This window comes from Sardina pilchardus, chromosome 8 (genome assembly GCF_963854185.1).
Source record: "Sardina pilchardus chromosome 8, fSarPil1.1, whole genome shotgun sequence".
Taxonomy (NCBI): Eukaryota; Metazoa; Chordata; class Actinopteri; order Clupeiformes; family Clupeidae; genus Sardina; species Sardina pilchardus.
In genome coordinates, this window is record NC_085001.1 from 17,182,252 (window position 1) to 17,193,998 (window position 11,747).

Here is an 11,747-nt window from a genome sequence, read left to right on the forward strand (position 1 = left end):
CGTGTGCGTGTGCGTGTGTGGCGCTCCACCACCACGCCTTGACTGACTCAGTACCAGCATCTGAAATCTCTCTCCACCGTGCTCATTCTCTTTAGACTTTAGAATCATGTCCTCGTTGGAATGAGGAAAACTTTGCCATATTGTGGGAGGTGAATCATTAACCTTGGCAGGCCAGCGCAATGATCTGTTCACTGGGAGAGCGCTCAACATTGGCCTTCCTGTACGGAGCGTGTACTGTAGCTCTGACTGCATTTTACGCATATTGTATGTTGCATAAAGCATGACGTAACACATGACTCACTGCATTACAGTGTATAGCCACCGTGAGACATTAGAAAGGCAATAATGTATTCAGTCTTGAGAGGCTGTTTATTCTCCAGAATTACTGACCACAGTATAGTATAGTATAGTATAGTACTGTATAATGTTGTGCAGAGTAGCTTTGTGTGCATTGATACTGTATGTGTCTGTTTGACCTCACTGTACTGGTCACAATCATTTATTTGTAGTCATTTGTGCCATTTCTATGGCGAATTATAATGTTAAATGTACCATGCCATCAAGTGACCATCTGGTGGCAGATTAATTGTGCCAGTGGGTGAATTTTAGATAGACAATACATGGCTAGAGTGAGGAAGTAGAGTAGAGGGGAATGAGAGGATGACAACAACCAACACTGAATGAAGGATGAAAGAGACTGAGAGACAGAGAATGAGAGACTGACAGTGACAGAGAGAAAGAGAGATGGACAGACAGAGAGAGAGAAAAAGTCACAGATTGATTGATCACAGTAGGGTAAGTCGGCCCTTCCCCAGCGAACAGATTGCACCTGACTGAGCCCCGAGGGGCCTGTTGCTGTAGCTGTAGCTGTGGCTCTGACTGCAGTGCTGCTCAGACCCCTTAGCTCCATGTGCTGGTGTCCCTGGCCAGCTGTGGGTTCCCATTAGAGCCTGAGCCTCTGCTCCCCCCCCCCAACACCCCCTCCCTCTGGGTCGGAGATGGAGAGGCTCCCCACAGTGGCCCAATGCCCAGATGCAGGGGTGGGGACGAGGATGAGCTCTGTGTGTGCGTGTGTGTGTGTGTGTGTGTGTGTGTGTGTGCGTGTGTGAGAGAGAGAGAGAGAGAGAGAGAGAGAGAGAGAGAGAGAGAGAGTGTGTGTGTGTGAGAGAGAGAGAGAGAGAGAGAGAGAGAGATGGGGGTTGTCTTGGCTATGATGGAAGCTTTTTTTGGGGGGGGGGGATTTTAAGCCTCTAATGCCAAAAGATCTTGGACTCCTGCTAGAGCAATCCAAAAACACAAAAAGGAAGGAGAGGAAAAAGAGGACAGGAAAAAGAATTCCGTTGCCATGGTGAGCACTGGTGCATTGTGACCTCACTTCTCCCAGGGCGGGCCACCAAACTCAGATGTCAATATTGCAGTGATACCTGCTTTGTTTTAATCAAGGTCTGACTGCTTCAACCTGAACCCACACCGCCACCCAGCCACACAGTCCCCGGTGGTCTCGCTGAGATCCACAAATCCATGTTGTGGTCATCACTGCTTCCAATGTCAAACCGACTCACATTCCCCGCCATGAAACTCGAGCTGCCAATCCGCATGGTAGTGACTGCTCAAGTCTCTGATTGGCATATGATGTAAGGGTACATTAAGTGTCCTGTAGACGTATGGCTCAAGGCCTGGGAAACACTGATATTTAAGAAGCCACAAATTGCACATTTCTTGCACTGTAAAACACCTTGGGGCAGGTTCCCATACAGGAATTAAGCCTAGTCCTGGACTACAGAAGAGCTTCATTTACAATTTGCCAGATTTTAGTCCAGGACTAGGCTTAATCCATCAGCAGGGAATGTGTCCCATGTGTTTGGATCAATTATTAGGCTATATTATGCACCTATGCAACATAAAACAACAACTTCTTTGTAAGATTGTATGGTATTAAAACACTAAAGCATACCAGCCAATAGTCACTGTGAAAGCTAGAGAAAACACAGTTATCACTTATAATGTAACAAAAAGAAGCTCATCAAACTTCACATCCCTGTAGACCTTGGTGGTTTCCACACAGATCTTGTACATTTTTCGGAGATCAAAACAGAGGGGAAGCCCAGGCTGTGTGGATGCTCTCCTCCCGACTCCCTGAGCCTGGCTTGGGAGTGACTCAGAGAGGGACAGCAGCAGTGGCAGTGCTGCAGAGTTTCGCCGTGAGCCACAGAATTCCACGGCTGTCTGCCATCCGATACGGATACGCAGACGACTGCAGCCGCGGCTGGGGCCGGAGTTGGGGGCCCGGGGGGGTGGGGGGGCCTCCTGCTCCCTCACATCATGGAGAGGGGCCGCTCCAGCAAGACATCTTTATCCGCATGGAACGCCTCTCCTGTGCGGAATGCTGCCGGGTCAGGACGGGATGCTTTTCTGGTGAGTGTGTATGTGCATGTGTGAGTGTGTGTGTGTGTGTGTGTATGTATGTGTCTGTTTACCCATGTGCATGTGTGAGTCTCTGTGTGCAGGCATGTGTGAGTGTGTGTGTGTTTGCAAGACAGATAGTTGAAATGATAGTTTTAATGGGCTTCTGCAGTTGTCCTGTGGGGAAACTGGATCTTCAGCTTTTACAATCACACTCATTCTTACGACTTTTATCAACTCATCTCACTCAGTCGACTACATGACAAATACATAACTGTTATTCCAAGTGTTTTTATTTTTTGTTTTTTAAATGATGAATATAGTTATAAAGTAATACGTTTATATAGCAAAATTTAAATATAGCATTTGTAAAGTTATGTGACTATATAAATTACTATTTAAAAATGAGGATTTGTCTTTGGTAATATAAATAAAGAGGTATACACCTCTTCTGAAAGAGTTCTGAATTAAGTCTGGGATGAATGATGGTGTTTTATGCACCAGGAAGTACATCCATGCTTGTAAAAAATGTAAAATAAAATACCATAAACACAAAGGCAGATAGTTTCTTCTGTTCTCAGTCGCGTGTTATATGGCATGTTTGGAAGAATATACCCTGTTCATACACATGGGCAAAGCACAGTATTTGATTTCAGGTTTGTCCATTCCTCCTCCACAACCATCCCAAGACTGGACCGTCCAGCTCATTGGTTGACACTTGACTGACAGTCGGAATGCTTAACAGAATGCTCCGAACAAGACTTGTTCAGAAACATCCCAAAAAAGGAACCCGGCTTCTCCATGGTGCCAGAGAGGTCCACCAGAAGAACCCTTCTCTGTTTTTGTCCCTATCCTTTAGTCCCGCTTTAGAACGCAGCAGCTTTTCATCCGAAGCGGAACTTGGGCCAGTACTTCACAGGCTGACTGGGCCTCGGCCCCGTGCTGATGGGTGTCTTTGGTGCGGGGGCTTTGGGGGAGCCCCGATGCGGTGGAGGAGGAGGCGCCGGCGGAGGTTTGCTCTTCTCCTGCCCCCGCTCGGCGATGGTGAAGCCGTGCTCGGCCTTCTCGTGGAGCGCGAAGCGCGGCAGGAAGTGCGTGGACACGTGCTGCGCCTTGACCCGCGGGCTGGAGCCCATCTTGGCCTTGCCGCGCTTGTTGAGCGCCACGTACCACGGCCGCCCCGAGCGCCGCCCGCCGTGGACCACCGACGCGTACGTGTTGTAGCTGTTCTCCTGGAAACGCTCCCGGAATTTGCAGTCATCGGTGAATGTCTCCTGGGAGCGGGGGGGGGGGGGGGGGGGGGCGGAGAGAAAAGGAAATATAATATAATAAACAGAACAAAACAAACCCACCCAAGAACACGCGGACAGAATGACAGGACACTGACAGCTCCGGAATGGAGAGCGATGTGAACCCGCGCATACGTTTAACCCTCGATCAACCCCCCGCAGGCGCACGCAGAAACGCAAACGTATCGTAACCAAACAACGACGACTAGCGCGCGAGCGAGCGTGCAAAGCGTGCGGCGAAAGGGCGAAAAACAGCGGGAGAAATTGGGGCTGACACTGAAAGGCGAGCCTCCGGGCTTTAAACACAGCGCTAATCACCGTAAGCAAGCGATGCACAGGCCTCCCTGTCGCGGTCGGCTCCAAGCCTTTCAGATGGGGTCCATCTGGCGCACTGTTGACTTAGTGCACTGTTACCTACACTATTTGTCTCCTGCTGCTCGCTAATTAGATAATTGCCTTTATGTCTGAGAAGCTGAAATCACCAGGAGAGGCCTTTTTCTGGGAACTCCTCATCGCATAAACATTTTCTCTCTCTCTCTCTTTCTCTCCCTCTCTTTCTCTCCCTCTCTCTTCCCCACACACACTGGCTATAAGATAATCAAGATGGTTGGCTACATTGCTTTATCCTCAGGCAGTGGAACAATTATCCCCAAGATGACAATCATTCCTGAAAGGGTGGTTTCATCACGGAGAGATGTGTTGTTGAGCTCAAAACAGCTCAGAGTCAGGGCTACCGCTAAGCTCTTTGCTGCTTTGTTTGCACCACTCTCTTGGCATCTTTTCTCACCTAACTAGACATAACTGAAAAATAAATAGACTCTGGAGGGAATGATCAGGATGTGAGTGGAATTTTCAGTGGTTAAAACATCCAGGGGAATTAGCTCAAAGAACATTAATTAATCTTAACCTCAAATTAGATTCCTCCCTAGAATATCTAAGACACCAGATGGACTGAATGTTTAAAGTTTACACTGCTTAAGTGTGGAATGCAGAAAGCTTAACTAAAGATGTTATAAGCACAGAGATCAGTCATGTCATTTTGACTTTGTCAAATATATCAAGTTCGACAACTGTGTGTGTGTGTGTGTGGTGGGGGGGGGGGGGGGGGGGGGGGGCTATCCAGTCTGCTCTAGAACATTCCAGAACACAACTTTTAGTTTAAAAACACCATGTTCCACATCCTGTCTCACAAAGACTACTGGGACCATGGCCGTGTCGGCTGCCTAATTATCATTATCGTCTTGTGTTTCATCTGGTCTTAAAAATTCAGGAATAGAAACAAGTGCAGTGACAAAGGCTTTCGCGCCGTGGTCACACAGCCTGTAATCACGGCGGGCGCACATTGTCTGGGCCCTGCGCTGGCAGCTGGTGGCTGACGGAGCCACTTGGCACCGCGATTGAGTTAGCGTGCGCGACGACGGCTAATGAAACGAAGGCCGCCAGATTACAGGCCCTGATCCCACCGAACGGGACGCAGGGGAAGGGGGACGCGGGCGGGCGGGCGGGCGGGCGGGCGGGCGGGCGGGGGTGGGGGGGATGGGGGGTTACTGGATAATTACGGGAGACTTACTTTTATCTGCGGCGAGGCTCAAAGTCATCGAAATGACTCCGGCCTATCAAAGAGAGGCCCGTGACTGACAGGGGCTAGGGTTGCCTTTGTACGAGCTGAAAAACTCATTACTCCATGAAATAACTTTATCCGGCGCTGGGCAGGGACCAGGGAAGTGAGTGTGGGAGGGGAGGACAGATGCAGTGTTTTTGTCCCGATCCTTTCGCCTCGTGGAGGAGTGGGGGGCAGGGGGCACCCGCGGTGGGCTTGGGTTTCACAAATGCAGTCGTGACCTTAAAGGTCAACGGCTGTGCCAGAGCTCCAGGCTGTACGTTTTTATGGACTATTTCAACCCACACTTCGACATACGTTTCCAGTTATGTCATCTATTTATGTGTTTGACTAGAGAGCGAGAGGCTTCGGAGGTACGATCAGGGCAGGTGTTGATGTCTTTCCAGTTTGGTGAATTAGCAACCCCTAAAACGAATGGGGAAAACGCAAGCAATGAGCCTGGCCTTAGGCAAACCAATAACAATTTAAAGGCCGGCGCTTTTCCTGTTTTTTTTTTTGTCTCCGTGCTAATTGGGATGGTGGGATATCTTTTCATTTAGCGCTTCGCATAAGTTCTAAAAATACTTTTTCTGGGAAATCGCGATGTGAGTGTAAGGATGGCTGCTCTCTCACCACCGGCGGGCCTGGCGTAACCTCTGGATGCTGTAAAAACAACAGCAGTTCTGCTATGTCGAAGAGCGCAGCAAAGCAGAAAAACGGTGCCATTAGAGTATTTTTTAAACATGCCAGTCACTGCCCCAATCTGCCATAACACCCCCCACCCACCCGCACACACACACACACACACACACACACACACACAAGCACTGCTGCCTCAGGGTGTAGTCTTACATTACAATCAGAGACTTCTCAAGGCTTACTGCAACAGATAATTGCATCAATGCTCTCGAACAACAACATGTCTGACAGTCAGCAGTCCCTTCACAGATGTGCTTTCTGTCAAGCTTTTTGACAAGCAGCTCAAATGGAGGCCCGCTCAAAGAACTCGCCCCAGCCGCGCTCCAAGTCAGTGGCCTTACACGGACATTCCTCCCGGCTTACGGGAGCGCTTGGCGGCGTATGAAACGCCTACGTGTCGGCCGCGGAGGCGCACGGGGGGTCAGTGGGCGACAGGCGGGGAGCCGGGGTACGTGGGCAGTGAGCGTCCGGCAGTAAAAAAAAAAAAAAAGCCCCGGCCCTGTCACAGCTGTTTAACCTGCCTGAGGCCGGAGTGATTTGTGGCCGTCCGAGACTGCCCCGCATCACTTCCTTTCCCATGGTTCTCTCTGAGAAAACGAGGGCTGTGTAAGATGTACAATGTGTGTGTGTGTGTGTGTGTTTCTATGGATCTAGATAGCAGCTGCCTTTGGCCCATATCTGCTCCAGGCCTGGCTTGTGGGTTCTGTCCTCAAGTATGTGTGCAAGTGGCAATGGAAGAAGGGAAATGAGGATCATTATCCTGGCTGTTGGTCTAGCCTCGTCTGGAACCTTGTCTCAACCTCTCTCTCTCTCCCTCTCTCTCTCTCTCTCTCTCTCTCTCTCTCTCTCTCTCTCTCTCTCTCTCTCTCTCTCTCTCTCTCTCTCTCTCTCTCTCTTCTCTCTCTCTCTCTCTCTCTCTTCTCTCTCTCTCTCTCTCTCTCTCTCTCTCTCTCTCTATTGTACCTGTGTCTGTCTTTCTCCATCTGTTTCTCTCTCCGTATCTTTCTCTCACAAACTCCCTCGCGGCCCGCTCCCTCTGTCAGTGTTTACTCAATAGATCCAGGTGACCCCGTGACCTTTGGGAAGATTATGTTTGTAATGGCGTGCTGGGTCGGGTCACCGCGAGCTCCGTGCATCTGTCCCCCCGCACCGCCCGCCCCGGGCGATAAATCGTCCGCTGCGAAAACATCTAAATATTAAATATGACAGCGCGGCGCAACTACATAAGACGGTGTGTGTCACCTGATATTCTGCCGCCACCCCCCCCACACCCAAACACACACACATACACACATACACATATACACACAACACACACACACATCCCCCCCCCCCTCGCGGAGGCCGTGTGCGCGGCTCAGGGGGACTCGTGTCTGAAGGCGGAGGCCATTAAACAAGAGGCTGCAACTGTAGCCAGGGCTGGGGAGACTCGGGGCTAATTCGCAACTGATGGATCCGACACAGCTGCCCTGATTGTTGCTTATGTCTCCAGTGGATTAGGGGCTCATCTTTAGATTTATGTGTTTTCTTTTTCCCTCTCTCATTCTCTCTCTCTCTCTCTCTCTCTCTCTCTCTCTCTCTCTCTCTCTCTCTCTCTCTCTCTCTCTCTCTCTTGTTCTCTCTCTCTTTCGCAGGCGTTCCACTGCTCCCTCATTCACCCCCTCTGTCTCATTCCTTCTCTCACACACTTTCTGTCTCCATCAATCTCTTTGACTTAGTCATCCATTCTCTTTGTTTCTTTCCCTCATCCTCTTTCAGTCTGTCCCTTCACACACACTCACGCACACACACAAATACAGCCACACGCTCTCTCACATACACACACAAACACACACACACACACACACAAATACAGTCACACTTGCACGCACACACACACACACACACACACACACAAATACAGTCACACTTGCACGAGCACACACACACACACACACACACACACACACACGGTCTCCTTCCTCACTCTCAATCGCCTCTCTTCAGTGATGTCTCACACAACCTCTCCCAGACTCTCTCTCCATTTGTGACTCACATTCTATCTCTCCATCCTCATCTTTGTCTTTTTCTCTTAGTCACCTTTTCTCCCGCCCCTCTCTCTCTGTCTCTCTCTCTCTCTCTCTCACTTTCTCTCTCTTTATTTCTCTCTCGTACACCATACCCCTTCCCTCTCCATCAGACATCCATCTCTTTTCTCTTTGTCTATTTTCACTCCGGCGAATTTACACGCCGACGCCCTCGGTGTAACTGAGCAGCCGATAAAAAGGCTGAGAGACGTTTCGGACTGGGCGGCTTCGGAGGCAGTGGACCTAGCTAGCGCCCCGGCGCGCGTCGTCTGGAGCGGAGAGCGGGGCCAAGAGGAGATGGAAGGAGCGCTTCACGAGTGACCTATGGCCCAGAGGTTCTGAGACGCTGCCACCCGCGAGCTCTTAAAGAAGACACGCGAAAGGGGGAGACATTAAGAGCTGTTCTTGAGCACACAGACACACTATCGTATGATGACCGTCGTAAAAACTGCGGAATTCAACACCGCCGGTTTATATGGGCATAGCCGGGCTGTTTGGACTGGGCCCAGGAGTTAAACTCTGCATGGTATGGCCCAGTTAATATTTCCCAAATGGCACCCTAAGAGCTCAACATTGACAGCAATGCACGCTTGGATGCTCCGTTTTACAGTTTGGGACATACCGACTCTTAGATTTATTCGTAGAACAGTTTTTGCTTCCACCTAACAATAGTATTCTGCTGTACCAAACATTGAAAAGACTTGGCCAAGACCATAGAACGCCACTGAGGAACAGTGTTATTTATTACATCTTCAAAGTATTTTGTCATGTTATGAAACATTTTCAGTGTGTGACGCGGGCGTGACGTGTGACACAATTGACACCTGTTCTATTCCCAGCTCTCTGTGCTGCAAACGTCACAGGATTTCTTATATTATTCCATCTTTGACATATGCCATTATCTCCTTTTGCATTCTCAGCATGTGTCTGACTTTGCACACTCAGTATACTCCTGTTCCTCTTCCCTTTGTTTCTCTCTCTCTCTTTCCCACAACATTATCCAATATCCTGTGTGAGTGTGGCAGTGTAATCTGGTTTCCCCATTCATTCACACATGCTAATAAGCAGTGGCTTGTGTCTGTCCGCCAGGCAAACTAATGCTTACTCCATCAGGGGTCGGAGGAGGAGGAGGAGGAGGAGGAGGAGGAGGAGGAGGAGGAGGAGTGTGCACAGGACTGGCTTGCTGTGAATGGGTTTTTGTTTGTTTTTGGACTAGAGCAGAGGAGGGCATCCAAAGTAAATAAATGTAAATGATGTGAATCTAATACGTTGCTAATGTCCACACACTGACCGCCAGTGCGTTGATGATGACAGGGCCATCGATTATCACGGTCAGTCAGGGGCGATCTGCACCTGACCAGCGCAAGCACTTTTTGCATAAACGATGGACGTCAACTAAACACACAGTCGCTACAGCAGTGCCCCGCAGGTGCCAACGGGCAGGCCATGTGCGCGTCTGTGCACACGGCCTTATTTACATTTCATTTTCATTGAAGCAAAACAGAGCCCAGTGCCGAAGGGCAGAGGGGGCCAGGAGTTTGCAAACATCGCCGCCGCTCACCATAACGACCACAACTGACCCCTCATGAAATCCCGAGCCAGACACGTTGATGCTACAGGGTGTTCAGGTGTCTCTGTGTGTTATGGAAACATTTAAAAAACATTTAAAGTCATCAATGTGTTCCATCAGAGGCCCATCAGGGGTAATCTGTGTGTGTGTGTGTCCTGTTTGTAACTCCGTACTGTGATGAATGAAGGTGTGTGTGTGTGTGTGTGTGTGTGTGTGTGTGTGTGTGTGTGTGTGTGTGTGTGCTTACAGTGGCATGTAGACGTCCTCGCTTGTTCATGGCCAGAAATCGGTTGCTGAAAACGCCTCGGATGCCGACCACACCTTGAGAGATGGCAAAGATCTCCAGCACACCTGTGAGCAAGATGACACCACACGTTCTCAGCATCACCTTAATCCCGACTGTAGCCTTATCGTGCAGCATCATACCTGTCTGTCAGATTCATTCAAAGTGTGACCTTTTGGGGGGGATTATGGGCATGACACATCTAACATAAACAGAGCTCTGTGAACAAGCCAATCCCCCTTAGCCATAGCATTCCTTGGGTTGTTATGGCTCCCCTATCACAAAATCAGAAACATAATAACAGTGGATAGACAAATGAAAACATATGGGGGAAAATATAATGAACAGAACAAAGTGTTACAATAGCATGTCTGTCTGTTATTGTATGGCTTAGGGTTAATAGTCTGTGTAGCCTAATGGCCATATCATGAGTATGCTTGTCAGCTAGTAACAGAATGACACATACCTCCTGATTCAGATCATACTGTAGATTATGGCAATCCATGCACTACTGCATTTACCCATGGAGAGTTCCAAATTCTGCGCAATATTGCTATGTGCACTCAATGTTATGTAAAGCATACTTGCATCAAAACAAGTTCCTTTCCAACGAAATGTTTCAGAGGCAAACCTCCACTGCATCACTGGCCTCGTTAATCTATCGCATATGAGCGGTAATAAAGCACCCCGGTCCCATTGCTGCCTCATAAACGGCGGGTTGCTCATAACTTTGTCGTAATTAAGGGTGGCAATCTCCCTCACTTCACTCCACAGCACAGGCTGCGCGGCATCACATTAACCCGACGGGATGTCTCAAATTATACAATGGATAACAACTATCCGGCGCATGGCATGGGAGCGATCACAGACACTCTTCTGAGCATTCGCACCTGTTACTCCTACCTGCCAATACACACAAACAGCCTCTTACCGGCACTGCAGGCCCGAGGGCTCCGCGAGGGTTCACATCGCTCACGGAGCGGCATACCTATGCCTGACACGTAACTAACCGGGGACCGGAGAAGTCACATCACATCAGTGTCATTGCGTATCTATTTGGAACGGCTCTAGTGTAATGTTTTGGTGCCCAGGCTCACGATCGGATTTCAAGGGACAGCAGAGGAGGCATGCCTTGGATTAATCGCGGGTACTTTTGCAGCCACGGGATGTATTTAAAAATCTTGTGGTGGTATATGACCTGTATACACGTTGGAGCCCTCTTTGGTTGCGAAATGACAAATCGTTAAAATGCGTACAAGACGGTTTATTGCTCTTTGAGGACAAGGTGCAACGAATGACGCATGTGCTGTAGGTTCCTTAGGAATGTTGTTTTAATCTCATGTACAGAAGTTCAACAGTTCACTGCCGTGTGCACAGATACAGTAGGATATATGTTGAAAAGCAATACTTTTTATTAAGAACTTACTCAACTGATTGGGTTCGTGGCTCCCGTTTACTCTGCCATCGGGATGAATCTGAAGGTGGAAACCGATGCCGACCCTACAGTACAGTCTCCCCGTCCTGCGTCCTGATATGCCAGCCTCCAGCAGTTGCTGCTCCGGGGAAACGCGGTTAGATCCAGTGACAGCAGCGGCACGAATCAGCTGAGCGAAGAGGACAACGTAGAGAGGAACATTCATTCTTCCGCGACGGAACACTTTTTGCGCGCTAGGAGGCCACTTCCAGCATTTTGGCGTCGGTCTCGAGTCGTTTGCACGAGGAACCGTGCGCGCACGCATACACTCGCAGCTCTGGTGGGCATTACCCTGGCCGCCCGCGCTCGCTCGCTGGAGTAGAGAGGAGTTCCGCTGGCAAGGAGATATTTATAACACGAATG

At 49.5% G+C, this 11,747-nt stretch overlaps 1 protein-coding gene across 1 annotated transcript; it reads right to left on the minus strand.

The window, feature by feature from the left end:
* Window positions 1-3,287: 3,287 nt before the first annotated feature.
* Window positions 3,288-11,550, minus strand: fgf5 (fibroblast growth factor 5). The gene is made up of 3 exons (XM_062543896.1): window positions 11,337-11,550; window positions 9,875-9,978; window positions 3,288-3,677 (listed from the first exon to the last, which is right to left on the minus strand). The coding sequence occupies exons 1-3, from the start codon at window positions 11,548-11,550 to the stop codon at window positions 3,288-3,290; spliced, it is 708 nt and encodes a 235-aa protein (XP_062399880.1).
* Between the last annotated feature and the right edge of the window lie 197 nt (window positions 11,551-11,747).